This window comes from Saccoglossus kowalevskii, chromosome 18 (genome assembly GCF_978046115.1).
Source record: "Saccoglossus kowalevskii chromosome 18, keSacKowa6.1, whole genome shotgun sequence".
NCBI classification, from domain to species: Eukaryota; Metazoa; Hemichordata; class Enteropneusta; family Harrimaniidae; genus Saccoglossus; species Saccoglossus kowalevskii.
In genome coordinates, this window is record NC_140658.1 from 13,567,944 (window position 1) to 13,593,038 (window position 25,095).

Consider the following 25,095-nt stretch of genomic DNA (forward strand, 5'->3'; position numbering starts at 1 on the left):
CAGATATATGATACTGCGAATATTTCTTACATTATAGACCATTTACATTATTTATTAGTCGTTTAAGCTATTACTACCCCCTGCTCAATTGACACCTTAAAGGTACTGATGTATCAATTTCTTCTTTTCTTCAGATATAGCCTATATACTATAAAATATACTATGAAACACGTCATTATGCCAGCACGATAACGACAGATACGACTGCTGATTGGCGGTATAAGACCCATGTAACCAAAGCATGTGAAATATGTACTGAATCAGATATTACATCTAGTGACACTCGGGGTTTTGAACAGGGGTTCGTGTTCATGGATCTGGGAATTTTGTCTCGCTTGGCTGATAACACTTACACGTAGAGATACAAGATTCGACCCAAAGGAATACACATTAGTTCATTACAGATAGTTCAGCTTTATTCACCCATTTCTCTCCTCCATTCCCCATCTTACAATAGGTTACAAACTCTTTATTTTAAAAGCCAAGTCTCCAAGGCGTGACAGGGTAAACATGCGATCAGCCAATCACTACCCTCGTTGGCACGATCACGTGTATACCAGGGATGTGTCTTACGGTTAAAGCCTTGCAAAGTTACCACTACTAAATATAATAAGTAAACAATCTAGTTATCAAATTCCTGGAATATATGTTGCGAATGTAAAGTTTCTATCATAACAACGTGATGATATTTAAACTCAGCTAACTACATTCATCCAAACATCTTATAGTTCTAACTATATTGTGCATGCATACAATATTAAAAAGAATGACAAAAACATTATATAATATACGTTATAAGACACAAATCATCGTTAAACTAAGCAGTAATGATTTCATTCTCGTGATTTAACTCTGAGTTTAATACCATTCGGTGGAGACACCATAGCTCGGTTACCAAACACAGGAGGATTCTGTAAATGAAAAATAAATAAATAAAAAAATCCATTGTATTTACATTTTGAACGTTGTTTTTATTCCATTTGATTGTGTGTGTTTATATTTTGCACTTTTCTCTCTGCAAGCGCCATGAATTTTTGTCTTGTTTTAATTATAATTATGTCTGCATTAACACTATTTTTAATTGTCTCTGACAAAATCTAATTCATTGATTTTCATTGCAAAAGTAAACATAAATGTCATGAAAATTTGTCCATAACCATTTTAGTTATACCTACAATGGTGACGAATCATCCAAAAAGCCATATCTTCATAGCAATTGGACCAACTCTCCCAAACATATAATCGAGTGGTTCATGTTTCAATAAATGTAACCCTACCTATGTATTTTATGAAATGTTGATGATAAACGTTTTAGGTTTGAATGATTTAACAACCAAAATGACAATCAAATCCCGACCTCTTCCGAAATCTAAATACAATTTTACTATTAGTCTTTATATCAAAAGAAACCCTCTCCTGACAATAATTAAATATAAAAAATAATTTATAGAACAAACCACGCCAACTAAAATATAACCGCCTAAGTGGGGGAAATAGATATATTCCTTATCACGTGGTATGTACCTCCGTTTCTGCACAGGGTTCAAAGGTGAACTTCTGCAGTACACGAACCAATCCAATCTTTGCTTCAATCAATGCAAATCTCATACCAATACAGTTACGAGGTCCAGCACCAAACGGTATCCAGGCATATGGATGTCGCTTTTCTTTCTCTTCTTTAGTGAATCTATAATGAAGAAGTATGTGAAAGAATAATTTTATTACTAGTTTATTTAAAGCAGGAGGGTCGTCACCTGCGCACGCGCGGGAATTGAGTTCCAAGCGATGATAACAACACACGCTAAGAACGCAAAAGCTCATGGGTAGACGCTTGTTTGTAAACAATGACACGCTAGACCACCTGACACATGCGTAAGTGACGATTCCCCCGCTTTGATGACGTTCAAGTGTTGTTCAGACATCACAATTGGATAAATATAAGTACACGCAAATTACGAGCCTATATCTAACAATATGCATTCTAGAAGAAACGTTTTGGTTATAGAAAAATGGTGGCTCGAAACAGCGTGTTGTTGAACGCAGACAAACATTGCATGATCACAACTCACATATAATTTGTCATTACCCCACGCGTACAGCACGTTGAAAGACCAAATGAAAATAATATACTATTTTTGTAAATTTGTTTATACACACCTTTCTGGGATGAACTTCTCTGGATCTGGATAATTGTCTGGATCATGATGGATGACATAAGGAGAGACGACCACAGTCATTCCTTTGGGGATATTTATTCCATTAATATTAACGTCTTGGTTGCATTCGCGAATCAGTCTATGAGTACAAGTTAAAGAAAAGAACATATAATATGAACACAGTTATCGTCACTCAGGTAATGCAATATTCCTAGTAATGCAACTGTATTGAGCATAATCTTCAGAACTCCCATTTCGCAGAATTAACTAATATGCTTCTCAAATTAATGTCACATAGCCAAAATGTAATCGGCTGGTTCTGAAATATGGAAATATCACAAATTCCAACGTTTCATAGATGATTTTGAAAATTGTCAAATGGTTGCTACTATAAATATCACTACATACCTGCGATGAGGGGGAAATATTCTGAATGTCTCTGAAATTACCATATCCAAATATGTCATCTTGCTGACTGCCTCAAATCCAACAGCGTCATAGTTACACATGACCTCATCAATTTCTCTCTGTAACTTCTCTTGCGTTTCCGGATTGGTTGCCAAATTATAGCACACCAATGACATCGCGGCGTGGATACTTCCATATCCAGCAACCAGGAAGACAATAGACTGTTGTAATAAGATGAGATCATTCATTAGATAGTAGCATGACTGGCGAGCATACTAATGACTGATGACTTGGATAATTAGTGATTTGAAAGTTTAGAAACACCATTGAATTTTAGATACAACACTAGTTCAGGAGTGTAGAAGTATGTAAGGTTTGTGAAATAAAGTATTTAGGGAAGAGAAGAGAAGGGACCGGAATGCAGATGCAGGATATAAAAATGGATATATAATATATATAATAAACCCGAGCCAACAAAACATTTCTCGTGAAGTCATCTTCTGGATCACCATGTTTTACCAAAATATCACTCAGGCCACCATTTTAGACAGAAATATGATTCGTCGTGCTGATTCTTTTAGTTACAAAGAAGATGGAATAGGAATAGGAATTTGTGTTCAACGTACCTGTGCAATTATTTCATCCTTACTTAATCTCTTACACGAATTAACTGAAGATGGCATGTCTTCTTTAATATATTCCCCTCCGTTCTCGTCTTTATCATCAGCATCCTCTTCATCTTCTTTGTTCTTTACATATTCATCATAAACATCGTGGGCATTTAACATGAGTTGTAAGAAGTCAACTCTCTGTAAAAAGTTCGTCTGATTATAATTCAAGACATATGTTGTCATGATCGTATACATTATAATTAGTACAGTAATACGACAAAGCAATTCACTATTAGGTCATGTAGAACTATTATGCAAGGCAGGCTGGCTGGTACATGACCTGATTCGTTTATCAGATTTAATATCACTGAAATGGACCGTAATATCACTTACCTGGCTAGCATCTTCGTCACTTTCTCTTAACTTTATAGCCTGCTCAATAACGTCAGTAAAATAGCTAATAGTTTTTTTCGGAATAAATGGAATCTTAAACAAGTTCAGGAGTGGAGTAAGAAATGGAAAGAAAACTAGAAAAAAAGACAATATATGAGATTGTTAAGCTCTTTTAATATTGCGATATTATTGATGTCTATAATTGCTTTATTCCAAGTACAGTGCAAGACTAAACGAAATATTCCAGGGATGTTTTAAACCTAGGTGAATTAACAACCCCCATATAAGTACTTACACACAATAGCAAACACCGGGTGGAACACACCAGTTTTGAATACCGCTTTGGCGTTTTCCACAAATGGATGTTTTGGTTGCGATTGCGAACTAATATCTACCCCAAATCCAGCACTTGCAATAGTGTCCATAACATAACCACCAAACAAACTGAAAGATAACCATGTATGTATCTTTTCAAAATACTGTTAAAATGGTACCTATACTGTTTGCAAGCTTTAGTTGAAAGGCCTTTTAATATTGAAATCAGAAATGTGAAGTATTTTCCCATTAATCGATCAAGTGATTATCCTCTTTAACACATTCTGCAATATGTCGAATTCGGGTGCGTGCCAAATAAAACAAACTTAGAAAGTACAATGATATTCATGAGCAAATTTGTTGTCACATATAAATCCTTCTAGATTTTCTGAGTGGCATATTTGCTGTCCATGGACAAATAAAAAGGCTATTTATTCTATATATAAACAGTTTCAAACCAAATGTGAATCACAATACAACTTACAACTGATAAATCCCACAGTTTATATTTCTTTATGTGAAGTGTGACATTTTCTATTTTCTTATTTGGAGGGTCAGCTGAAACAATTTGCATTTCTGTATTTGCAGTGTCATATAAGACAGTCTGTGTCCAGTATTTAGATTGTGACAATTTGTGTCCAGTTTGTATTTATTCCTTCGGAGAGTAATTGTTTGAATTCAGTATTGTAAGTGTATTGTAACTAATTGCGACAATTTGCATTTCCTTATTTTGGTGTTTGACAGTTTGATTTATTTAATCTGTGTGTGACAATTTGTATTCCCTTATTTGGTGTGTAACAATTTGCATTTCCTTATTTGGTATTTGTCAGTTTGATTTCCTTATTTGGTGTGTAACAATTTGTATTCCTTTTTTGGTGTGTGACAATTTGCATTTTCTTATTTGGGGTGTAACCATTTGCATTTCCTTACTTAGGGTGTGACAGTATACCTTTCCTCAACTTTGCAAGTTTCTGTTAAATTAAAGTATCTTTGCTGGAATAATCTTTCACATTATAAATTATGATTTTGAACCATACATCGATTAAATATGTACTTTTATATTAACAATATGAATTTGATTTCATAGTGAAAATACTTACTCTTTACACTCTACTATTTTTCCTTCTTTGCAATGTGCCTCCATGTTTTTTATTAACTCATCGGCACATCTGCTGATGAGAGGAGACATCTGAAAAATTATAGAAAAAGTTAAATGTAGCTGAAGGTACATATGCAGATTCGCGAGCACTTAAGACCTGTACTGATTTTATTATTATATTAATATATTTATTTAAACCCTTTTGTATATACACTGTTAACATTTCGGAGCCCTACTACATATGAACCTTATTACAAGTTCAATTTTAAAATACTGTTAGTAAAATCAGCTAGTCATTATAAAATTACAAATTAATTCGTGATTGTTTGCATTTTACTAACGAAATGACTTTTGTTTAAAAACTGTTGACACAATTAAGACGTTGTATTTAACGATTATTCGGTGCCAACTTGAGCACGCTTGTAAAGCCTAGTCACAAAAATGTATATATATATAAATGTAAAACTAGGAAAGTATTAGTTTAATTAATTAATTTTAATTCATCACTGAATCAAAGAAGTGAAGTGTTATATTCTGTCAAACAAAATTTTTAATCCAACGACGTTAACACTTATTTGGTTAGGTGTACATCACAAAACTTACCAGTGTCATTTTGGAGCGACTGAAAGAAGGGGTCAGCGTTTTCCGTATAACCTTCCAACGCTCATAATCAAGTTGTAATATATCTGAATTCATTGGTTTGCTATTTAGACGATAGCTCTGGAAGAAATCATAGCAATTCCATGATATAGTTGGCGTGTTATTGCAAACGATTTAAGGTTAGCCCGCACCAAAACTAACTCGCCCGAGCAACAAAATGTATAAAATCGTCACGGCCACGTACTTCTAATGCATACATGTAATCATTTAGCAATTTTGTTGAAAGGGGTTTGCGGGGATTTCACTAGAATTTTTTTTTTTACTTATTGCAGGTATACCTGTCCAGGAGTAACGTTAGTTCATTTCAATAAACGGAATGCATGATTGTTGATGAGTTCGGTAACGTCAAAAATAAAGTATTTGAATAGGTAATAAACAGACTGCTGATTAACTTTAAAATTCATAGGCGTGTGGAGTGCTGATATATACGTTCAGTTTGAAAACGTATTGAAATGACCCACAGATCAAGGTCGTCATCGCCACTTTTACATCGAACTCGACAACACCGTTACCGTAAGATCAAAATCACTAGTGTTTGAAATCGAACTCGTATTCGTCGAGTTGGTTTTGTGCGATTTGGTTTACGTGCGACTTTTTTCGGTACCCATTGCATCTTTGAGTTAATAACGGCGAGAATATATTCATTAAACTTTTCTTGACAAGAGTGGGAAATGTTACCTCACTTGCCAACAATAATACTATGATTTTAATAGACCATTTTCAGTTCACTGCGAGAATCACGCGTTATGCGTGAAATCGAACGTAAAAACAAGCTGTACACATTTGATGATACACAATTTCAATTAAGTAAGGATATCCGAAAGCAATATTCCTCTGTCGAAGATCGGCCGGTCGATGTGAGCTACGAAATAAAGAAATTCTAGTTCAAAATCAAATCATTTGATTTTTGCAGCAGACGTTCGACGCGCGTCTTTCATGCATTTCGCGAGATCTCGCAGTTGAACGGAAAATCACCTATTATAATACCACGTAGCAATGAACGTTGTATACGGTACTGTAAATAAATCTTATTCAGAAATATTCAAAAAAAGAAAATCGCGCGTTACAAGAGTCCGCCATTGTTGCCTCCTTAAGCGCAAGCTCCGGCTAGCGCTATTTTTCAACTTCATCGATTCTGCTCTAGATTTCCCAGCGTTTATAGATTTTCAGTTGCGCATGTTCTGCAGAGGAATTGTCCTACATATTCCTCCGGGCATTTTCTTTGTTTTAAATAGCTCACGTTTATTACTCAATGCATGTCCGATGCCATAACATACGGGACACTTGAACTGCTACAGATGGATGATATATTCGAATGCGTTACTCCACAGAAAGTGATTTTAACTCGCTTTGGGGATTTATTATACGCATAGCTCTGTTACCTATGGCGCTGAGCACTCGACAATTTTCGTTAATATACTCATGTTAGTGTATTCTGTTTTTCAACCGGATAAATGAAAACACAAAGTAATTAATCGCGGAAGATATATGCCGAGGCGTTTGTGCATCGTTGTACATTTTTTCTAAAGAAAATCTAGGCTAAATTATCGCTGGTTTTTCGGCGCTTTCACATCACATGCACAAACCTTTCTTATTTGATCGGACCATAAGAAAGGCAGTAATAGCTCTCATTCGAATTCATAAATTTAGCAAATGTGTTTGTGTAATCACGTGGCAATTATTGTCAGGCCCAAACCAAGCACTGTATGAACGCTACTTTAGACCACTCATGTTATCTTCCGCAAATGGCTGTTCATGGCCACACCCTTTGATCTGGGCCAATAACAGCGACTCGGGAACAATAATTATATATAACAGGCGAGGCTAATAACATTACATTACATTCAAGTTCGGTGCATTCATAAAACTTTAACTTTATTTATACACACTGAAAGCTGTTGTAGCCCACTTCTGTGTATAGGTTTGCGACGCAAATTTATTGAGTGTGCATCCAGCTTGTGATTACCTTTCTGTTCTTGAACGATGAAAAGTGTTTTACACATATCTGTTTACACATCTCAGGGTCCGTGACGAGTAACGTTGGACTACGTCCTTCATAGATTCTGAATTATAAATTTCCAAAAAAAAGAGGAACATAAATACAAGAACATATCAATTTAAATTTGATTTGAGATTTGTATCTTAAAGACGCATCGAATGGGAATATGCACGTTGTAATCATTGCATCATCAGATGAGATAGATATCGCAATTTACATAATTATTTCAACAGACAATATAGTAAGAACCGTCAATATTTTTACTACGGATACACAATATTCACGAAATTAATTTTTCATGACATTTACTGTGACTAGTTGCAAATACATACTTCGATTGGTTATTTTGTATCATGACGTATGATTTGAATAATAATGAAATAATTTCCAAATATGCAAATAGAGACATACCCGCACACTTTTCCGTACTTCTTTGTCCATTCTAAGTGCTTAACTATCACTTCCTGGCAGAACAAATAATTATAAGCAATCAATATCGAGTTGTAATATAAAATACAATATTCTATGATTCAATTTAGGACATAGAGGACGTCTGATCCGCTGTACAAAACAATAAGATGTCTGTATTGTCTACAAATGACCCTTACCTTTCTATACTCTAATATGTTGCCTATCAGTGCCCATGGTGTCGGACCACGGACTCCCATTTTCTTGAAAGTAGAGAATGTCCATGTTGAGTACCTGCCAAAAGAACGAACATATATTTCATATATTCCCTATGACATACATATTGTGTTAAATTGTCTTAGGGTAATGTAAAAAGCCGAAAAACTTCACCTAAATCTAAAACCTCCCCTTTTGCAATTAATATTAAAGACTTTCCTGATTTTGTACAATGTGAGAATATGGATGTTTATGCCAATGGAGCCAAGATGTATGGGGGTCGCATGTAATGGGGCGATTGTCAGGTAAAGCATATATATTGCATTAGATGTTGAGTAGACTAAGAATTGGGCGAGCGTGAAATGCGCTATGCTAAAAGTATACCATCTTACCGAGGAAGGATTAAGAGACAATTCAGACAATCTAGACTTGCTAAGTTTGAAACGGCTACGCAATTAATTTTGCTAAAACATTATTTGGCGCTACGATGGATTGAACCGTCAGGTATTAAAAATACAGTAGATGCACTAATGGATTTATTTGCTAGAGAGCAGTATCTATACACTTGCAGTTATGAAGTTGAAATGCAAGTCGGAGAGAGTGCCCTTAATACTATGGGTGAGATGGCTACCTGCGTTGATTGCTGTGATGAAAATCGACAGTACACTGGTATTCACAATACATCTACATGTGTACTAAAAACGCTGTGTTGCTGGTATGCTAAGTTGGGTCATGACCAAATCCTGGTCAATGGATGATGGTAAACATCTTGGCTCTTAGGTGCACTCATCGCAATTGAGCGAGGAAGAAAGCACTTTACTAATTGGTGGATCTAGAATTAGGACTGGTATAGCAGAATTTGAATTGTATACACCATAATACACTGGGAGGGGACCCAGTTTTGAATACCCTTTATGGTATAATAATAAGGCAGAGAAGCATCATCATGCCCCCATAAGGCTAGGCTTCCAAGGAAAGGGCAAGGGGTGTTCAAACAGAAGTTCCTATGACACTTATATCAGAAAACGGTCATAGCCAAGTTTGCAAGGTAAATTTTCCGGGAGGTCACATACCTTCTCTAGGGTGTTAATATTGAAAAAATCCGAACTCAGTGGGAAAAAAGACCGTAGGAAAAGTGTTCTCTGAAAGTAAACTGACTTACGTAGTGCATGGGGTAGAGACAAGATCACAGTTTTGGTCTAGGGACAAACCAAAATTCCCTCTTAAGGTCCAAAGTGTTTCATTAAAAGTTTTGATCACAACTGAGGGTTAAAAGCAGCACAAAATAGTGATCCAACTTTGATGTGAGCAAGGGAATTGGCTACAAAAGTACTGAAAATAAATACTGGCACTTCAAATATCTACAATTTCCTCTTTAAAATAGGGTTGCTGTATCGTCATTTTCACTCCCCATCATTGTCAACACACTTATCCAAAAGGGGAAATAGGAAAGTTCCCTTTGGGTACGATACTTTTTAATAAGGTGATGGATTTTGTTGAATTCATAAAACTTGGCACTTTAAAAGGTGGGAGTCATCGCGCCACGCATGTGCGAGATATATGGGTCTAAAATAAACAAAGGTGGCGACTTTGACTGTTGTACAGGTAAATGAGTACAAACTGAAACGTTACCAAGCTTTAATTATGTATTTTTAGGTGATTGGAAGATATACGTATCAAAGGACTTACCGGCGGTAATTCGTACAAATCGCGCCCAGGTTAACCTCATACTTGTGTTACCCATTAGAAGAGCGCATTGGATTGTGTAAAAATCAATATTTATCAACACAAATTTCCCACAAATATCTCACCACTGCCCTTTAATTGGTCATCACTATATCATAACTGTGGTCGATTATGCAATCCGTGCAACAGAAGTTGTAGCTGAAGCATTGTTCCTTATGCATATGCATTGTTGGTTAGTAGTCCCGGAACTAGTATTTACAGACCAGGGTATACAGTTTGTGAGTGATGTGATTGGGGAGGTGAGTAAGCTGTTGTCAATTAAGGAGCTGACTACTACTCATAATCACTCACAATGCAATGTTCTGCTACATTGTTTTAGTGCCACTTTAAAGGACATGTTTACTGAATAACAAAAAGAATTGGGATTGGTATATATCACCTATATTGTTTGCATACTGTGAGCAGGTTCAGGCTGGCTCAGGCTTCTCACTTTTTGAACTAGTGTGCGGTAAGGTCTGTGGACAGAGGAGGCTACCAATCCAGAGGCCATCCCCAATAAGACTATGTACTTAACATGATAATTGTTTGAAATCCCCCTGGCCGATAGCACAGCAGGAAGTTAAATGAGAGATATAGATTGCATTTTGACAAAGAAAAGTTGGTGACCAGGTTTTGCTTTTGTTGCCCACTTCTGTAGGTGAACTGCGTATGCAATGGCAAGGGCCATATGAAATTAAAGAACGAGTAGGGCAGGTGGACTATCGCATAGACACAAATGGTAAACTGAAATTATACTATACCAACATATTAAAACAGTATGAGAGAAAGACCTTGAATACATGTGAGAAACATTTTATTACGCACACACAAGTAGATGCTGTAGAGTTGTTAACATGCATATCCACAGGCCAGATCAAGCAGATGATGGTTTAAGTGTCGGTCTCCAGACATAATTTGCAACTCCTTTGATAGACAAAAAATAGTCATTAAGGAGGTGAAAGAAATGTTAAATATGGGCGTCATAGAACGGTCTGATTCACCCTTATCACGCTCTTATTGTCCTGATTAGGAAAGGCGCTGTTTGGTGACATCATTCTGTATATTGAGAGGCCTATAATCACACTGAATAATCCCAAACTGCAATAGTTCCAAGAAATGAGAATTCTTTCTGTACCATTGCACACTTTCTAGGGACATGGACAGCAATAACAAATACAAAATGACAAAGCAATGTACATTTGGTAGCAATAAAATATTGCTGCTTTGACCTGATGTTTTCTCCAATTATATTTTATTAAAATCTCCAAAGTTAAATTATCCCAATTTATTATCACCAAATTTCAGTGTACACAATCACAATCCAGGTCTAAATCATATATTACTTACAGATATAGCAGAGATCCCACTATTCCAAGAATCAAACTTATGGGGGATGACATGAGAGACGACAAAAGCAGCTCCATCACTTAGTGCTTATTCTGTTGCTCCACCTATAAGACAAATTATCTGCGATGAAATTTTACATTCCTTCAATACAAATTTAGAGATGGGCATATTCTGCAACATTAACCACCTTACATTTTTATATCAATTATTTCTGAAAACCACCAGACTAAAGACAAAAGGCCTTGCCCCCTCGAATGTGAAAAGCATTAGCTATTATTAGAAATATGGTATAAATGTACATTTTGGGTGGATGTAAGCACCAACAGTGTCTAAATGGTGTACCATGGAAAATGACCGGACGTGTTTCACCTCTTCACACTTTTGAGTATTAAAAATAAATATTTGTTATGTATAAGTGCTGGACATAGGAAGAGTAAATAGTAATTCATTTGAAAAGTCTAAAACGTTTGTTCAAATAAACTGCCACTAGGCTATAATATATGTGACAAATCAGTTGATTTATTTGTTGAACAATTAAAGTTTAAACCATATGGATAATGGATATCACTGTTTGACAACAAAATTTTGTAATAATATTGAAATTAGCATATTTGAAAACTATTCATTAATTCAATAAACAAATGGCTATAGTCTACATCACGACTGTAGATACGTCATAGATTCATCGTGTGGGTTATGTATATCTAATATATAAAATAGTGATACCACAAAACAACATGCATAATATCTAAATATTTCCTAAAGTGACTGTGATGTCCGACATGGTTTGTAATGTAAAAAAAGAAAATTAGTTCTTATTAATATATAAACATTATTTTAGAAAAAACGCCAGAACGTATAAATTGGCTAACTTACAAGTAATTCTGGATGTAGAGTGTGGCTCTCCTTCCCAGGTCTGGCAGACAGTGATATCTAAAAATGGTGTGCTGTGTAACTAATACATATTTGTATTGCATATACCAGCAAAAAACAGAAATTGTGCGTATTCAAAATGGTAAAAAACAGGAAATGCCCGGATGTGTAGAATATAATTAAAAACACTTTTTTTCTATTTGTAAATTAAATTAATTCCTGGAACTTAAGTATGGAATGTGAATTGAGACCTGTTTGAAGCAGTCATTGACATTTCTGGCCATATAAAGTGTAACTAGAATATGATTTGTGTGATCAGTCATTTTATTTATGGGTTGTGGGGGAGCAGAGGTCTGGCTTTTGTCAATCTGTACATTGAATGTGCGATCTAAAAATGAATTCTGGCGATAAAAACTGTGAAATGCCCTAAATATTGATTATAAGTCGGGTTTTGAAGTAGACGACAAACGCCCATTTTGCATGGCGTTATTTCGTTATTTTGAATAGGGCAATGCCGACTCCTTTGGACCGAGAGTAAAGGAGCGAGAACAATTTTTATGTTTTTTTATTGAAATAACGTTGCCAAAGTCATGTCGGCCCGGTAACATTTGACATCAAAATTGAGTCATGATCAGTGGCTCGTCTCGATCTGTGAAAGGTTTTTCACAAACCAGTCCCTCTGTGATAGTAAAAACGAGCCACATGCCACGGCAAAATCAATCAGAGATTGACATTTACAAATAATTTATTCCGCATCAGAAAAAAACAGTGTCAAATTTAGGTGTTGCCGTAAATATTTGGCGACAGGTCGAGGAACAGTTGGAAATTCATGATTCCGAGAAGACCTCCGGTTCTGAAAATTATCTACCTTCGTCTGGCTTACCGTATTTTCTGAACTTGCAAAAAAAGCTGATTGGCCGTGTACCTCACTGTATCTCAGTCTATTTTTTTTCTTTTTGAACTGAGGTCAAATCCTCTTTGTCAAAATATAGCGATGCTGCTCGAGTCTACATCAGGTTAATAGATACGCCATAGATAGATACATCATGTGGGTTATGTATATCTAATATATAAAATAGTGATACCACAAAACAACATGCATAATATCTAAAAAAAATATCCGAAAGTTATCTCTCTGGCAAACTGTGATGTCCGACATGGTTTGTAATGTTTGTAATAAAAAACATCTTTCCCCTAGGAATACCAGTTATCAATATATGAATATACTGCTTTAGAAAAACGATAGAACGTATAAATTGGCTAACCTACAGGTAAATCTGGATCTAGGGTGTGGTTTTTCTTCCTGGTCCGCTCGACAGTAATATCTAAAAATAGTTTGCTGTGTAACTAATATATATTTTTATTGCATATACCAGCAAAAATCAGAAAATGTGCGTATTCAAAATGGTAAAAATCAGGAAAAGCCCGAATGTGTCTGGCATCTTGAATGTAATTGTATATTAAATTGACAATAAATGAAATTAGTTACTGGAATTTAAGTACGGAATGTGAATTGAAACCTGTTTGAAGCAGTCATTGACATTTCTGGTCATATAAAGTGTAACTAGGATATGATTTGTGTGATCAGTTATTTTATTTATGGGTTATAACAGAGGTCTGGCTTTTGTCACTCTGTATATTGAATGTGAGATCTACGAATGAATTCTGGCAATATAAACTGCAAAATGCCCTAAAGAATCGGGTTGTGAATTAGACGGCAAACGCACATTTTGCATTGGCGATATCTCGCATCTAGGGGCAAGTCAATGACGTCAATGGCTAAAGGAATTAAATTTTTTATCCTACATTGAACTTTTGATGTTGTCCCTAAATGCTGAACAACACTTCAAATTTATGCCACTTTATATGGTTCGCGAAGGGAACTTGAACTGTGTTCTCTGTTATGTGAGTACTTATTTGGGTAATTGTTCTGATTTAAACGAATGAAATGTAATATTTATTTTATTTTTTGGAATTGGGATGGATGTGTGGAAGAGAAACAAACAGCTTTAAAGCAAATTAATCTATGTGAATTTATCATACATATGTAATGTGAATTGACTGTGTTCCAAAAAATGCTGATGGAGCGGGACTGTGTTCCATTTATATATAGGGTCGCTCGCTCCTTTCAGTAATGATTATCGAAATATTTACGTGAAAGGGGAAATGCTGACTGCTTGGGTGCAAGAGTAGAGAGGCGAGAAAATGTTGATGTAGTTTTTATTAAAATAGCGATGCCAGGTTTCCAACCCTCAAATTACTGAACATGATAACCATGAATTGGTCAATGTTTGTCCTGTCTCGGCTTGAAAGACAGATGTCGCCACTGACGCACCTTAAACTCTGCATGAAAAAACCAATGGCGATCGACATTCAAAACAAATTATTACCTGGACACGGTCGATAGGCATTTTAAATTTTCGAAATTATTATCGAAAGACGAGATATTCACAAACATATTGCAATACCAAACATACGCAAATACACGAAGATGTGTAAAGTTATGTTTTATGTGAGGCACATCGTGAAGAGTCAACAATCAGGAAAAGAAATCCAGAAATTACATCGATGTATTTTGCAAATCAGACAATCATACCGTACTTGTGTTGATGCATTATTGTGGCAGTATGTAACGTTACAATATTGTTTAAAATACCATTTTGCATCCCAAACAAATCTAGGTAAAAGGGTTAGATTGAGTGCATATATAGATAGTTAAAAACTAAATATATTTGATTCTTTGACGGTTATTCGACGGCTGTAGAAACATGAATAGAATAGATACGTGTATACGAGAGCAATATGGCTACACCATGTATGTCTAATAATAGTGATACCACAAAAGAACATGCATGATATCTAAAAATATCCTAAATTTATCTCTCTAGCATACTGTGATGTTCGACATGGTTTCTCTTTTTTCGCGAGGAAAACCGGTTATTAAAATATGAATATATTGCTTTAGAAAAACGCCAGAACGTATAAATTGGCTAACTTACAAGTAAGTCAGGATCTAGAGTGTGGCTCTCCTTCCCAGGTCTGGTAGACTGTGATATCGAAAAATGGTTTGCTATGTAAATAATATATATTTTTAATGCAGGTATTCGAAATGGTAACAAACAGCAAATACCCGGATGTATCTGTCCTCTTGAATATAATTAAGGTTGTATGCGCGGAAATGCACTGCGCATACGTTCTTCGCATTTGAAGCAGACTTTCAAGATGGCTGCCACAACAAACAAGTACGCTTCGCGATCGCCGATTGCACGTAAATTTAAAGGATTTTTGACCGAGAAAGACAAGAGAAGAAGATTGGCAGTTATCCAGGCGAACCGCCAACATAAGAAAGTTGCTGAAGTTGTTTTAGAATCAAATTCAGGTACGTACGTACGGTGTCAGTATACGACGTAAACTTTGGTCGAGTCGTCTGCAACTGTATCCACAACTCGAATCAATATATTTTCGCATTTATTTTGTTTTTATGGACATCGGATTATGCTTATTTTGGGGAAAACAGTGTTTATTTTTTCCTAATTCCTGTTTCACTAAATAAAGAATTTGTGATAAAAAAAAATATTTGACAACGAAGTTTGTCTGTCGCGTCGTCTGCAGCTTTCATTATTTATGACGAGGTGCCTTCAACCGCGAACTGGTAATTTTAACTATACGCACCAAACTCCCAATTTGAGGGCATGATTGTCCTCACACTTCCATATAACCAAGGGGATACAATTTTAACTAAATTTAGAGCATTGAAATTTCATCTGTTTACTCTTCAGAAAAAAATTAACATGTAACATGATGAACTTGCGGTTGTGTTAAGGTAGCGGGACTATTATTTGCATACTTCTTTTCATCTTCTAATTGTGACTAAATGGCTACAAATAGACCCAGGAAAGTATATATTTTTAGAATCGCCAGACTTCAAGCTTTTCACAAGTGTATTTTGCATGCCATTATCTGCATTCTACGACGCGTTACTCAATCAAAGGTGAAAAATTACTTTTTCTGTAAAAAAAAAATTACGCATTTATGCTGGCGAAAAGAAGTATTTTTTTCACTTTTCCTAGTTGTTCAATAGTCTGGTAAATTGAATGTGTCTGGGTAGTTTTATTCAAGCAACGCGTTTTAAAAAATAGTGTCCTGAATTACAATTACAGTTTTAGTCTCATTGCCCTCAACTCAAACCACAACTCGTTGGTAAATAATCGATGAAATAGTTTGTCTGGACACATTCAAGTTCCTCTCATTGTCACCTTAAAGCTGTGAAAATTTGGTGTTAATCCGACGACAATAAGTATACGTTATTTTTTGTTAAAGACCTTGTATTTTGAAAAACATAAACTCCTAGAAAACGTCCATGAAGTAACAGCAAAGATTCTCAAGCTTGTTTATCGGCACAATCAATTTGTTTTCCCATCAAGGTCTGTTTTACCATGTGTAGGGACATCCAAATGTGTAAGGCTATTGGAAACCAAAAAAATAAAGGAATGGGATAGCTATAATTGGATAAATTCGGCATATGAAAACACCAAAATCAATGATTTTTTTCAGTGGCTGTGTGACCTTGTGTCTGACACATTCATATGCAAATGACTAATCTGTGAAACAAACAGGGGCGGAGACAAACCACTCAAATGTTTGGAAACACTCATTGTGTGTCAGATAGCTACTGATAACACATCCTAACATTGCTTTGTCTTGAGTTTATCTTTGAAACTTATAGGCACACAGATTAAACCTGTGTTGTTGATTTTGGAAAACACTACTGAGGCTACCTTGCTTCCCTTCAGAAAATCTACATTTTAACCAACTTACATGACATTCTATGTTATATTGACTTTATCATATGAAAGTTTATGGTGAGTTTCATCAATTAATAAATAAATGTGAAAATCGTAATTTTCAACACAAATAATAGTCTCGCTACCTTAAGGAAATTAAAATGAAAATACTTGCATATTATAGTAGATACTATATTTTATTTTTTCTATTTGTTATTGTGTCAAATATTTTTGTTCTAAATACATTGTAATATATATTTTTGGACATTTTCCTCCCAATAATTGTTTTTTCTGAAAATAAGCCATGACCTAAACATTTTCATTATTGTTATTTTTTACATGTACCTTATCTGAATGTGAGAGAGTTTCTCTTTTGCCTATGGCTCCTTTAGAAATGATGATTTTGGAATAATGGTTTCTTTTTATTTCTGTAAATATTCATACATTTCCTATGAATAGCACAGATTGTATGTTAATATCTTACTGTTGTCAATATCTGTTAGCCAGTATAGTAGTGCAAATTGCATGAAATTTATTTACATGATGACTGTAATGATAATCTGATTTATCTTTACAGAAGTTACTTCAGAAAGTGCTATAAATTGGAATGTTGGACGCAGAATAGTACAGCTGTCTGTTCTAGCTGAGGGATTAAAAGCCTGTGCTGTGTGTTGTGAACACCTTGTTCTGATGGATTGCCAGGAAGAGAGACGACATGGTCTTGGTGGTGTACTGTATATACCTTGCCAGAGATGTGGTGCTGTAAATCATGTGTATACAGGTTCGACACATAGGAATGCCAAATCAAACCAAGGATTACCTATATTTGATGTAAATACCAAATTAGCCACCGGTAAGATTTACAGCCAAACTAAGGATTCATCTCAATTATTAACCTCTTATGTTCATATATTGGTGATCATACTTTTAGTAATGTAGGGCAGCAAAAACTAATCTTATACAATGTTAATCTAAGTTGTTTCTTATTTCATAACATAGGAATGGTACACAGTGGAATGGGAGAGACTCATGTGAATAACTTTCTTGCCTCACGGATTATACCGCGTATACACCACAAGACATTAAAGAAAAGAGAAAGACAAGCAGGTGATGGTATTGAGAATGTTGCAAAACGACTGTGTGTTAAAGCTCTAACTGAAGAACAAAAACTTAGTTCACATGAAAATCAAGTTGATATTTCCTTTGATGGTGCATGTCAGCGCCGTGGCTCTGGCAAAGAATATAACAGTCTGTCAGGTCATGGTGCTGCTACAGGGGAAGCAACTGGTAAAATTATGGGATATGCTGTGCGTTCAAAGGGATGCAAAATTTGTCAAAATGGGGATATGAACACAAGAAAACCTGTCTGTCGTAAAAACTGGACAGGGAGTTCCAAAACTATGGAAGGAGATATTGCTGTTGAAGTGGTAAAAACTATTAACAAAACTAGTGCTAAAACAGTATCTTTAACTGTGGATGGTGATACAACAACCATTCATAAACTAAGAACAGAAATTAAGATATTGAAAAGAGACCAGATATGAACTATACCAAAAAAGGTCTAGGAAATAAACTATATGAACTTTCAAAAACTCACAAAATATTAACACCACGTGTTATCAAGTATTTTCAAACATGTTTTTCCTATGCTGTTACTCAGAACAAAGGTAGGCCAGCTTTAATCAATCAAAACTTGCTTGCCATTGTTCCCCATGCATTCGGATCTCATGAATCATGTGATCGTAAATGGTGTGGTTACCAACGTCAGCCAGATACTTACTGCCACAAACGTCTTCCATATGGTAAAGATCTTTCTGGGGTAGAATTGCGTAAAGATTTAAAATCTATTTTTTGAAATTTATGCTGCATGTGCAAATAAACTTTCTCTTATGAGTTCAACACAAGCCAATGAAAGCTTTCATAACACTGTTGCTTCTAAAGCACCAAAAAACAGACATTACAGTAAATCAGAAAGTTTAAATATCCGCATTGCAGCAGCAGTTTCACAGAAAAATAGTGGATACACATATGTTTGTAGTGTTAACAAAGAAAATTGGACTATCTCCTGGAATTGTTTCACAGGTGAGGGGAATAAACCTAGACAATAAAACAAGAAAAAGAAAGATGCAGACAGAAAACAAACAATACAAACTTAGACGTATACAATTACAAGAGGAGCGAAACAAAAAATGTAATGCTACTGAGTTAAGAAAAGGTGACACATACAACACAAAAATTGCAATTAGAAATGACATTGATATTACATGTATTCCTGATTCTCCTGTTGTTGTATTTGATCTTGAAACAACATCATTTGGTATTGATTCCTCAATTTGTCAGATTGCTGCATCTTATGATGGTAAAATATTTGATGAGTATGTTGACCCCTGTCAGCCAATACATCCAGCAGCATCCAAAGTAACTGGGTTGACATATACATGTGGTAAACTCTTTCATAACATTATCACAGAAAGATGTTCTTGAGAGTTTTATAGAATGGATTCCATTAAATTCTGTGTTAGTTGCACATAACTGTAAGAATGTTGATGCTAGGATTCTGGTTAGTTCTGTACCACCTCGATCATCTTACTCTGAAGAAAACCTGGTTAATGATTATTTACACACTGAATACAGTGCTCATAATGCAAAACATGATGTACATAAGCTTCAACAATTGATTGGTAAATGTAATGTTGACATCAGCCATATTAGTAAACATAGCTTCTCTGTTGATTTTATTATAGAAGCTCTTGAATTTCTATTGTGTAAAAAGAAAAATCTGTCTTCTCTTAGTCAACTAATAAGTAAGAAGGTAATTATAAAGTGTATGCCTGAGAAAAAAGCTGCTTCTGGTCTGGCTTTTTGTCACTTGAACTTGGCTTATAGCAGAAGAGGGATAGATGGATTGGTGAAGTTGCTTAGTGAAGATTATTTTGGTCATCCACGGGTAATAAAACATAAAAAAACATTCTTGTCACTATCACAGTTTTTTTTTTGAAAAGAAGTAACTATATTTAAAACAATGATTAATGACTCTTGTAATATTTTTTTAGTTCACTAATCCATCCATTCGTTACATGACTTCTTTGAGAACACTAGACTGATATTTGGTATGTAAATGTCTCATAGGGTGAAAATGGGATTATTCATGCAATGTTCGGGGGGGGGGTGTCATTCAGTGATGCTATCAGTATTTTTCATTTTTTTATTTATTCAATTTAAATGCCTAGCAAGAACCAATGATTTTTTTTTAATATTTTTTTTCTCAGGTGTTCCCTGTTTGAGGGCGCGATCACCTGGGTCAGAGGTGAGACTAACATGTGGTCTTTTGTTTACTACTTAGTGGCTGTGTACTTGTGGGATTATTCTGTGTCTATTTGGATGTTCTAATCTTGGTGTTTTTCCAGTGATTTCTCTAGGTGCAGTCCAAATACAGTAGGTGTGTCTTGTTTACCCGAGTTTTGCGAGAGTTTGAGCTGGCCAACATGTGTTTTTTTTCATGTGGTTGATTACAGGCATGTTGATTTCCCATTTTAGAGCTATGTTTTCAACTTTGTTTATTATTTTCATATAGCAATGACAAAGGTCAAAGGTCAAAGGTCACGTAAATGATCCAACATGGCCTTCAAGATTATTGAAACTGACAATTAAACTATTTTTTTTCTCACAAAGTAGTGCATTAGCATACCATTTTCAATGTATAATATGGAATAACTTCAGAAGTACTCAACATATACACAATTTCAAGAGATTTCCATGGATGACATTTTTTGTAGGACAGTTTCTATGAATTTTGTATCTAAAATACAAAACCAAATGAAGGAAACTATTGTTTTCTTTAAATAGGTAATTTCTTAAATTCATTAGAATTGAATTTAAATATGAACTCATATTATGTGCTGATAGGATAAAACCAATTTCAGTGAAAATTTGGATTAAGACTGAGTATAAATGACAACTTAAGTTATTTATGAAAGCTACTTAAAAATGCTGACTCAGCATAATTGTGAGTTGTGTATCTTAAAAATTAGTACATTAACCCATGTTTTTTTTCTTTTCTATAAGTTTAGAGTAATATGTCCTCTATACCTGTAGTATTTTAAACGATTTTCCATAGATTTTTTATTTTGTAGCATACATCCTTAATTAAATGAACATTTTTTTTCTATTTGTAAATTAAATTAAAATAAATGAGATTAATTTCTGGAACTTAAGTACGGCACGTGAATTGAGACCTCTTTGAAGTAGTCATTGACATTTCTGGCCATATAAAGTGTAATTAGAATATGATTTGGGTGATCAGTTATTTGATTTATGGGTTGTAGGGGAGCAGAGGTCTGGCTTTTGTCACTCTGTACATTCAATTTGAGATCTAAGAATGAATTATGACGATAAAAACTGCAAAATATTCTAAATATCGAGTAAAAACAGGTTGTGAAATAGATGACAAACGCCTATTTTGCATGGCGTTATTTCGCCTCTAGAGGGCCAGTTAATGAGACATCAGTGAAAACTGATAACTGAACCCATTCATTCAAGTACGTCAATCCATAGAAGTGCTACTATAAAAGACCTTGTTTAGTGTCAACTTAAAAGTTCAAACATGGTGCGATGTTGTGCGTATTAATTCCATAACGATTCATGTTAATTGTTTGGAAATCCCAAGTGAAAAATCACGTTGTTGCTTGCGATAAATCGACAGAAGAACCAACATGAAAGTGAAGACACATACAACGTTCTATATTTTAGTAAACACTGAGTAAATAAATATTGGAACGAGTTAAAACTAAATTATAAATATGCTAACATCACTTGAACTACAGTGCTCATCTTGCCTAACTTATCACTTTATAATCAACCGTTTATCGTCTAAACGACCGCATTCTATTGTTTTTTTCTTCTCGCGCGCTCATTGAAAACACCAACCGCTCGACCAATCACTGATTGCTGGCACAGGAGTGGTCGGAATGGCGGTTTCAATGATACACTTTGGAGGATACAACGAGTATTAACTATCATTAAGGGACAACGTCAAAAGATCGATGTCAGATAAAAAAACTTATTTCCTTTAGTTTGGGGGTGGGATGGGGGGGGGGGTAGTTTAACCTCAAAAGGTTTCCATCCCACAAAAACGATTTTATTTTTTAATGAACTCAAAGAAATCATGGAGTATATGTAGTTCGTTTTTTTTCTATCCAATCATGGACAAAAATAACAGAATATGAAAACAAAACATCCAAGACGAGATAATGATTTGACCCGGGTGAAAATATTTGCGTCAAATGACGTCAATTTCAGGGCATGGACCTAGAAATAACTGCTATGCCATACTAATGTTCGATTATTAATTTGTATTTAATGGTGAATGTAGTCTGACGACATGATCAATATTTATCAATTGAGTTTCGGTGGGGGTGACTAAAGGAATTAAGTTTGTTATCCTACATTGAACTTTTGATGTTGTGCCTAAATGCTGAACAACACTTCAAATTTATGCCACTTTATATAGTTCGCGAACGCAACTTGAACTGTGTCCTCTGTTATGTGAGTAGTTATTTGGGTTATTGTTCTGATTTTAGCGAATGAAATGTAATATTTATTTTATTTTTTGGAATTGGGATGGAAGTGTGGAAGAGAAACAAACAGCTTTAAAGCAAATTAATCTATGTGAATTTATCATACATATGTAATGTGAATTGACTGTGTTCCAAAAAATGCTGATGGAGCGGGACTGTGTTCCATTTATATATAGGGTCGCTCCCTCCTTTCAGTAATGATTATCGAAATATATACGTGAACAGGGAAATGCTGACTGCTTGGGTCCGAGAGTAGAGAAGCGAGAAAATGTTGATGTAGTTTTTATTAAAATAGCGATGCCAGGTTTCCAACCCCCAAATTACTGAACATGATAATCATGAATTGGTCCATGTTTGTCCTGTCTCGGCTTGAAAGACAGATGTCGCCACTGACGCACCTTAAACTCAGCATGGAAAAACCAACGACAATCGACATTCAAAACAAATTATTACCTGGACACGGTCGATAGGCATTTCAAATTTTCGAAATTATCATCGAAAGACGAGATATTCACAAACATATTGCAATACCAAACATACGCAAATACACGAAGATGTGTAAAGTTATGTTATATGTGAGGCACATCGTGAAGAGTCAACAACCAGGAAAAGAAATCCAGAAATTACATCGATGTATTTTGCAAATCAGACAATCATACCGTACTTGTGTTTATGCATTTATGCAGTACGTAACGTTACAATATTGTTTAAAATAAAATATTGCATCCCAAACAAATCTAGATAAAAGGGTCAGATTGAGTGCATATAATTATAGATAGCTAAAAACTAAATATATTTGATTCTTTGACGGCTATTCAACGGCTGTAGAAACATGAATAGAATAGATACATGTATACGACAGCAATATGGCTACACCCTGTATGTCTAATAATAGTGATACCACAAAAGAACATGCATGATATCTAAAAATATTTTAAATTTATCTCTCTAGCAGACTGTGATGTCAGACATTGTGATTGTAATGTACCAAACCCATGAAAATCAATATACTGCTTTAGATAGAATAGAATGCATGTATTCGAAATGGTAACAAACAGCAAATACCCGGATGTATCTGTCCTCTTGAATATAATTAAATGAACACTTTCTTATATTTGTAAATTAAATTAAAATAAATAAGATTAATTTCTGGAACTTAAGTACGCACGTGAATTGAAACTTGTATGAAGCAGTCATTGACATTTCTGGTCATATAAAGTGTAAATAGGATATGATTTGTGTGATCAGTTATTTGATTTATGGATTATAAGGGAGAGGACGTCTGACCTTTGTCACTCCGTACATTAAATTCGAGGTCTAAGAATGAATTCAGGGGATAAAAACTGTGAAATGTCCTAAATGTCGAGTAAAGAACTGGTTGTAAATTGAAACAACAAATGCCCATTTTGCAAGGCATTATTACGCCTCTAAAGGGCAAGTCAATGCCGTCATCAGTGAAAACTGATCACTTAACCCATTCATTCCAGTACATCAATCTCATAGAAATACTACTATTGAAGATCTTGTTATGACAATTTGAAAGTTCAAATATGATGAGATGTTGTTCATATGAATTCCATAACGACTCATGTTAAGTTTCCTGAAATCCCAAATGAAAAACCACGTTGTTGGTTGCGATAACCTGAAAGTGCAGACACATACAACATTCTAGCTTTTAGTAAACAGTGAGTAAATATATATTGTACAATTTAAAACTACAATAGAATGCATGGACCAATCACATTCAAACTACACACATACATCATACATAATATTATTCATATGCACAATTTGTGCACATCCTGATTCAAAATGACCAAATGACGGCCAATTTTGTGCTAAAAAAAATCATCAAATATCAAGCATTTCTGGCATTTATTTGCAGCCGGCCATCTCTGAGGCTTTTAGTAAACAGTGAGTAAATATATATTGTACAATTTAAAACTACAATAGAATGCATGGACCAATCACATTCAAACTACACACATACATCATACATAATATTATTCATATGCACAATTTGTGCACATCCTGATTCAAAATGACCAAATGACGGCCAATTTTGTGCTAAAAAAAATCATCAAATATCAAGCATTTCTGGCATTTATTTGCAGCCGGCCATCTCTGAGGTGACAGAGGCGGCGGTCAACCCCATAGAAGTATTACTATGGAGGACATTATTTACTGACAATTTAAAAGTTCAAATATCGTGAGATGTTGTGCGTATGAATTCCATAACGATTCATGTTAAGTTTTTTGAAATCCCAAATGAAAAATCATATTGTTGGTTGTGATAAATCAACAAAAGAACTAACTCGAAAGTGAAGACACATACAACGTTTTAGCGTTTAGTAAACAGTGTAAATAGTGTACGAGTTAAAACAAAATTATTAACTATTATTAAAGTAATGCCACTTTGTATAGTTCGCAAATGCAACTTAAACTCTGCCCCCTGTTACGCGAGTGCATATTTGGGCGCTTGTTCTGATTTTAGCGAATGAAATGTTATATTTTATTTTATTTCA

General features: G+C 34.9%; 2 protein-coding genes across 3 annotated transcripts; one reads left to right on the top strand and one right to left on the bottom strand.

Moving 5' to 3' along the window:
- Nucleotides 1-394: 394 nt before the first annotated feature.
- LOC146731589 (cytochrome P450 3A29-like) lies at nucleotides 395-15,312 on the bottom strand. Of its 2 annotated transcripts, none has more exons than XM_085492710.1 (14): nucleotides 15,210-15,312; nucleotides 11,338-11,441; nucleotides 8,250-8,343; nucleotides 8,053-8,105; nucleotides 7,609-7,705; nucleotides 5,586-5,702; nucleotides 4,984-5,072; nucleotides 3,864-4,012; nucleotides 3,569-3,702; nucleotides 3,191-3,373; nucleotides 2,565-2,785; nucleotides 2,158-2,295; nucleotides 1,525-1,687; nucleotides 395-911 (listed from the first exon to the last, which is right to left on the bottom strand). In XM_085492710.1, the coding sequence occupies exons 2-14, from the start codon at nucleotides 11,412-11,414 to the stop codon at nucleotides 834-836; spliced, it is 1,593 nt and encodes a 530-aa protein (XP_085348836.1). In that variant the 5' UTR covers nucleotides 11,415-11,441; nucleotides 15,210-15,312; the 3' UTR covers nucleotides 395-833. The 2 variants fall into 2 exon arrangements, with proteins under 2 accessions (XP_085348836.1, XP_085348837.1); XM_085492711.1 differs by lacking the exon at nucleotides 15,210-15,312 and adding an exon at nucleotides 12,214-12,270.
- A 2,977-nt stretch (nucleotides 15,313-18,289) lies between these two features.
- On the top strand, nucleotides 18,290-20,098 carry LOC146731590 (uncharacterized). Its single transcript, XM_085492940.1, has 5 exons — nucleotides 18,290-18,421; nucleotides 18,655-18,813; nucleotides 19,077-19,412; nucleotides 19,465-19,941; nucleotides 20,048-20,098. Exons 1-5 carry the CDS (start codon nucleotides 18,290-18,292, stop codon nucleotides 20,096-20,098), a joined length of 1,155 nt encoding a protein of 384 aa, XP_085349066.1.
- Nucleotides 20,099-25,095: the final 4,997 nt, after the last annotated feature.

Bases quoted from the DNA above. Each gene is read 5' to 3' on its own strand.
- LOC146731590 (XM_085492940.1), top strand. From the start codon at position 18,290: ATGGGATATGCTGTGCGTTCAAAGGGATGCAAAATTTGTCAAAATGGG. The intron at 18,422-18,654 runs GTAAAAACTATT...GCTGTTACTCAG, and splicing joins GAGATATTGCTGTTGAAGTG to AACAAAGGTAGGCCAGCTTT. The intron at 18,814-19,076 runs GTAGAATTGCGT...ATTGTTTCACAG, and splicing joins ATGGTAAAGATCTTTCTGGG to GTGAGGGGAATAAACCTAGA.
- LOC146731589 (XM_085492710.1), bottom strand. From the start codon at position 11,414: ATGGAGCTGCTTTTGTCGTCTCTCATGTCATCCCCCATAAGTTTGATT. The intron at 2,296-2,564 runs GTATGTAGTGAT...TTGTACTCATAG, and splicing joins ATATTTCCCCCTCATCGCAG to ACTGATTCGCGAATGCAACC. The intron at 1,688-2,157 runs GTGTGTATAAAC...TCTTCATTATAG, and splicing joins GAGAAGTTCATCCCAGAAAG to ATTCACTAAAGAAGAGAAAG.